At 40.3% G+C, this 6,553-nt stretch overlaps 1 protein-coding gene across 1 annotated transcript; it reads right to left on the bottom strand.

Annotated features, from left to right (window-relative positions):
- Positions 1-1,887: 1,887 nt before the first annotated feature.
- irx3a (iroquois homeobox 3a) lies at positions 1,888-4,975 on the bottom strand. The gene is made up of 2 exons (XM_028581182.1): positions 4,491-4,975; positions 1,888-3,855 (listed from the first exon to the last, which is right to left on the bottom strand). Exons 1-2 carry the CDS (start codon positions 4,707-4,709, stop codon positions 2,797-2,799), a joined length of 1,278 nt encoding a protein of 425 aa, XP_028436983.1. The 5' UTR covers positions 4,710-4,975; the 3' UTR covers positions 1,888-2,796.
- Positions 4,976-6,553: the final 1,578 nt, after the last annotated feature.

The following is a 6,553-nucleotide window of genomic DNA, read 5'->3' as shown; positions in this document are numbered from 1 at the left end:
CTGCTGATAAATAAGATGGATAAAACATAATAATTTGCATTACTAAGACTTTCATGTATCGTCTGAGTCTTTTAAAGGCTGGATATGTTTTTTATAATCTCGGCAAAATTTGAATAATAGGAATATTGACGGCATTTCTTTTTTTACTGTTTTATTTTCTTTCTTCCCTTTTTACCTTTATTTTTCAACGTTTTTTATCTCATCATACCTGATTTGTTTTTTTTAAAGGAAGTGAAACGACTGAATGCGCTTTTAAAGATAATTGAGAAGTACTGTAATCCTTAAGCATGCAGCCATAAAAGATTGTTTAATACTTCAGCCATTGGCGAGTCTAAAAAAAAAAAGCTAAATTTTATCCACGAAATATGTTGCCAGTTCGGCTACATTGTGCATTTTTGTAAATATTTGCATAATATTAAAGCCTAAATGGTTTGTTGCATGCAACTGAAAATGCCTCTTTGTTTTCTTTTTTTTTTTTTTTTTTTTTTAAACATTAGGGCCAAAATTAACATTAAAAGTGATGATTATTATTTTTTTTTTTTATATGTCCTTTTCGACGCATTATAAACAAGTCTGCTGATTCTTTTTGACATATATGCACTACATCATAAAATCACAACACTGAGGCTTGGAAACACGTGAAAAAAGGTATAATATTGTGACAGATTTATAAGAGCAAAATGTTACTATCGAATTTCACATCTCAACTGAGTGATAAATTAAGAATGGGCTAAAAAAAAAAAAAAGAAACTGAGACTACATGAGCAGAATGTGTGTGTCAGCGCACAGGAGCATGGCCGACTGCGAGTGACTGTAGAGGGAGCTCCAACACCAAGTTTACATAAACTTCCTCTGATAAGGGCTCACACATGCAAATGATCACATCACGGGCAAACAAAATAGATGATGTTATTATTAGTTCTACAGCGACCATATATTACAATTACACCAAGGAGCAGCGTTAGTTGAGGAAAATGTATGATATATGTGAAGAGCAAAAGCATTACAAATTGAGCATGATGCGATCTGGGAGTTGCACTGTAAAGCCCAAATCCATCTTTAGGATCAGCTGAAAGCGCTCTTACCAAATACCGACGACCATCTAACAGCCATTCATTTCCTAAAGTCTCTTTTATAGACCAAACAATTTCAGACGAAAATTAATGAAAGAATTATTCATTTAAATACGACCGCTACGCCTCTATATAAGGATAATCCCACAACATTAATATTCAAATGTATGCCGCAATACTGGCTAATTAGCCCTAAGTCCCTCCACTACAAAAGTGTGATAAATCCCTCTCGAATATTTACTTATCACTGCCCCGGAGAATGAAGTCTGTGCCTCAGGCTGTCCACTAACACACACACAAAAACCAAAGCAATGCGATTCAAGCTGAAATGCACAATAACAGCCACCATCAAAAAGCAGCTGTCGAAATACCTCGGCCAAAAACCAACCATTTTTTTAAAGTTGCAGCAGTTCATTTATTAGCCAAAATATAGACTTTCTTGTACAATTTGGTTCACAAGTATGTACATATTCTTAACTTTATATACAAAACATTTGAACATCAAATCCTCACAGAACTTACAAAAAGAAAACAAAAACTCACAGACTACAGGTTCATACATTATTACATTAGCAGTTTTACACAGGACATGCTTACAATGTAAGTATACAGAGATGTATTATTCTTATTTTACATTCCATATTCAAATTAAAATGAAATAATAAAGAGGATGGGTGAGAGGTTATGGAGAGGAGAGAGAGCCGAAAGAACCTTCTGCTTCTAGTTGGTTCTGAGGCCTAAAACCCACAGGGGGCAGAAAAAAAATTTAGTGATCTGGAAAAAAAATAAAATCTACTAATAATAGCCTCGGGAAGAAATAAAAAAACAAAGTGATAAAAAGTGACAATTGCCTTTCAAAAACGAGCCTGTGGTGAATTTGCATTGAGCTCATTTGCATGACCAAACAAGTAAGTGTAACATAGGCCTTGACGAAATAACACAAGCGCGCACACAAGGATAAATTAAAAAAAAACATCTTAGATTAAAAGCTAATTTGGGTGAATATGGCGTTCAAAAAAGAAAACGTGGTATGGCATAAAAAAAATTATAATTCCCAAATGTCATTAATTGACAGCCTCGCTATCTTTGAACTGGGTGGAAAGCTGTTTTTAACAACTTTTTCTCTGCATCCAAGGCACTAGATCTCTCTGAAATTGTGGCAATGAAAATTAAAAAATGCATTCATTGGACTGCCTTTTATCAGAGCCCATCCTGGGTCTCAGTGACTTTACTGTTGAAAACGAGTTGGTTGATGAATTTAGCATTGAATACAAGCACATGGGCCTTAATATCATGTAACAACACCAAATAAAGGAAGGAAGGAAGGAAGGGGCACGGAAATCAAGAACAGTTTTCACCCAATTCAACTTTTGACTTTTTTTCTTAAATGCTTTCTCACGAGGTTTTTCTCAATCCTCTCGGACATTTTTCAAAGCAGCTACACACACACACACACACACACACACACACACACACACACACACACACACACACACACACACACACACACACACACTCACACACAGTCATACTTCACGCACAGCTGTATTCTGTAAGCTATAACATTGTAACACTGTTCATCGGTTTGGCCTAAAGAGAGAAAAAAAAATCCATGAAGAGGCAAAGAAGGCAAAGGGAGGTCGAAAGTAATAGAAATGAATGACGGGCAATGACTAGTGTCTTTGTTGGTTTTTTTTTTTGTAGTTATCTATACATGCGCGTCTCAGTGTCGGGGACATGTACCTGTGACTGAAGTCTCTGAACTATGACTCCTGTCCTCCGTTTGCCTGCTGCTGTAGAGGGCCAGGCCGGTGGCAGTGGCCTGGTTTGCCAGTCCCAGATAATGATTTGAGTTCAGTAAAGCCAGCTGATGCGCCGAGAAGGCTCGGTTCGTCCAGTTCTGGATTTTCCCAACGGGACAAGAAGAGATGAGTCTATGAGGGGCGATAAGGGTCTGGGCGGCCGGCCCTGCGGAGTTGCTGCCGTTCATTTGTGGCGATTTGCGTGGATTGTCAGGGGCCGTGGCTGTCTCTGCCAAAGACCAGATCTTTGGCTTTTGGGCTGGGGCAGGGCTGTTTTCTGAGGGGGGTGAGCTAACGGACACCGGGTTCAGTTTGAGCTGTTCACCGTTTGCTTGGGACGCTTTGGTGTCCAAAGAAGAGTGATGGTGGTGGTGGTGGCTGTGGAAGTGCTCTCCTCCTCTCTCAACGTCTTTGCCCTCTTTCCCCACAGCCTTTAGAAACCTCTGGTCGGGCCCTTGTAAATCCTCATAGCCGTCAGAAATCTCAGAGTCACTCCTCCCGTCGAGTTTCAGATCTGAGTGCAGGTCGTCCTGGTCGTCCAAGTCGTCCTTGTTCTCAATATTTTCCGTGTCGATGTTCTCCAAGTCGATCTCCTCCTCGTCCTCCCTCTTGTCCCCTTCCTCCCCCTCGTGATCGCTGCCGTACACATTTCCCTCTTCGTCGGTGCGGTTCCGAGGGGCCCAGGTCATCTTGTTCTCCTTCTTTAGCCTCCTCCTGGCGTTGGCGAACCAGGTGGACACCTGGGTGAGGGTCATTTTGGTGATGATGGCCAGCATGATCTTCTCTCCCTTGGTTGGGTAAGGGTTCTTGCGGTGCTCGCTGAGCCAGGCCTTCAGGGTGCTGGTGCTCTCCCTTGTGGCGTTTTTGGGTCTGGACGGGTCACCGAACTGATATTGGCCATATGGGTAAAAAGCCGGGTGATGGTGGGCAAACCCTGGGTGCTGGACACCGGGACTGTCTTTCAGTTCATACTGAGCACCCTGAAAAGACAAAGAAGCAAAGAGTCAGAGGGATTTATTAGGCTATATTAATATAAAATAGTAATGCCATATAGGAAACTTTGTCTGTAATCCCTCTTCGTGATAAATATAACCATGCCTCACTATGACGTGGATTCACAGTAATAAAACAACCATTTAAGTTATTATTAAAGTGTAAACAAACAATACTGGTAACGTATTTGTCACAATCTCCAATCGTTATTTACGTACCACAAGCCTAGCAACTGAATGGAGAATTAAACTAGGCCTACTTTTAATTTATTTCAAACGAAAGAATTGCACGGACACGACTTTACTTTTACGAACTTATTTCCCAACCTACATGTAAACCTCCTATACAGCAAGTTTCAGCGTTTTGTTAACTTTTGGTTTGGAAATGGTGTGCTGTCAATAAGCACATGAAGCACAGTTTGTTCATGTGTTACCTTTTAGCCACTTTTTAACTACATTTCACAAACGCTTCAGCGACAAAGTAGCTATTAGCCTTCACCACGGCGCTCCAAAAGTTTACACTTAAAAGGTGCCAGGAAACCTTTCCTAAAAAACTTGTTTATTTCTTTTATTTTCCAAACATAAAAGTTATGGATGAGTTAAGAGGGAGCAGAGGGACTCACCAATTGATTGAAAATTGATATATCGTTTGAGTAGGGCAGAAACGCTCCATAGCCCTGCGCTGCCGCGGCGAAAGGAGATCCATACATAGTGGAGAGGACGTTGGAGAGTGCGCCGGACGGACTGAGCTCTGTCCCGGCCCGGGCATTGCTGGCGATCCCCTGGCGCTCCGGCGGGTATATCGGTCGGATGTACTGATATCCCAGCTGAGGGAAAGACATGGTGGTAGGAAAAGGGGGAAAAGTCTGCTGCAATCACACAAAGCAAGGGAATTGCCTCGATATCCACTTTTACAGTGTGAGCATGTGAGCAACAAAAGGTGCAAGCAAGGGAAGTCTATATTTCCTCGGGAACAGCCAGTGTAAACGATCCTTGTTGCGCCCCTTATTTCTTCCTCTTCTTCTTCTTCTTCTTCTTCTTCTTCTTCTTCTTCTTCTTCTTCTTCTTCTTTCCACCCTCACTTCCCTATTGATCTGGATGGACTAAGGTCAGGTCCTTACAGATTGCTTTAGATTATTGGGACTCCCTTGCTCAGATTGACATTTCTAGTCGTTTAGAAGCCCCTCCTATTTCTCAAATCTCACCCCTCTCATACACACCGCACACCAAACAGCCTCTCTCTCTTTCTTTCTCTCCACCTCCCTCCTCCCTCCCTCCCTCTCTCTCTCTCTCTCTCTCTCTCTCTCTCTCGCGCTCTCTCTCCCTCCCTCCCTCCCTCTCTCTCTCTAGCTCTTCTCCCGGATAAGTGCACTGACGTCGCCAGCTCTTATTTGAATGGGGTTTCAAATCTCATTTTATGGCTCGCCAATCTATTTCATTTGTTAATTGTTCGCGTCTGTCCTACCACATTTTTTTTGTGTGTTAATTCACAATTTTGGCCATTTGCACAACAGTAAGCATTTTGGTGTCAGTGACTGATTAACTTTTTTTTTTGTTGTCTGCAGTTTCCTTTTAATGGACGGATGCAGAAGAAACTCTGAAACTTGGAGACTCGCCTAAAGAGGACATCGGTTAAAAAGTCAAATTGGCAAGCGTTAAGTTTAAGAACACTCAAAGCCAGTGTTCCTCCCATTTTTATTATTGGGAGAGAGTTTACACACATTTTTGTTTTTGTTTTAATTGACACAGTATTTCTAAATACAAAAATAAAATAAATCTAAATGGTCAGTGTCAAACGCACGTGAATCACAAGGGGAGGAAAAAAAAGCTGAATATGCTGAATAGGCTATAATTAATGTGTTTGTAACGACTGACGGTGGCCATGCCTTGTAATGACCCCGGATCACAGGCTACACACATCTTTTTTTTTTAATTTATCGCTACATCACTGGGTACAAGCTGTGTTTACTTACAGCGGGTTTGAGGTGTTATGAGCTCTTGGTGGCAGGCGAATCGGAGTCAATTCAGTTTTTAATTTGAGACATCAAACGGGTCGCATGTAGCCACTTGACATCAAAGAGAGAGCTGATGATAGGCGCATTACACTGTTAATGAAGACTAAGTGTAAAGTACCAACGATGATAAGTAATAAACATTTTAGTGTATTGGGCTGGGAAGATGTATATTCTGGGAAAAAAACACTAAACAAGTGTAAAAAAAATTGACTTTATTTGAAAAAAAGGAACATTATCATTATTATAAACAACAACCACAATAACAACAATAATACAAATTATAGCTGTACTAACCATAATATGAATTCTAATAAAGGTAATACTGAGTATAGGCAAAATAAACATATTGCTCGAAGAAAAGCTTAAATCAACAAATAATTGAATGATTTGAAATAAAGTCTCTTTCTTAATCCACTACAAAACCACGCGATCATCCGGACAGACTGCACTTTAAAATACCCATTTGATTTTTGAATGCAACCTGATGTTTCTTGTAAATAAGACGGATTAAAACAAAACAAGGGAGTCAGAATTGAAATTCCATGAATCAATACATAAAAGTGTGTACGGGACAATGTTAATCGCATTTCAACCCGATTTTGTACCAGCATCTGTTTTGTTAATCGTTTGCAAAAAAACTACAGAGGCTGAACTATTATTTAACGCACTTT

This window comes from Perca flavescens, chromosome 1, assembly GCF_004354835.1.
Source record: "Perca flavescens isolate YP-PL-M2 chromosome 1, PFLA_1.0, whole genome shotgun sequence".
Lineage (NCBI taxonomy): Eukaryota > Metazoa > Chordata > Actinopteri > Perciformes > Percidae > Perca > Perca flavescens.
The sequence above is the reverse complement of the archived record's forward strand: the minus strand, read 5'-3'. Positions and strand labels throughout refer to the sequence as shown.

Bases quoted from the DNA above. Each gene is read 5' to 3' on its own strand.
- irx3a (XM_028581182.1), bottom strand. From the start codon at position 4,709: ATGTCTTTCCCTCAGCTGGGATATCAGTACATCCGACCGATATACCCG. The intron at 3,856-4,490 runs GTGAGTCCCTCT...TTGTCTTTTCAG, and splicing joins TATCAATTTTCAATCAATTG to GGTGCTCAGTATGAACTGAA.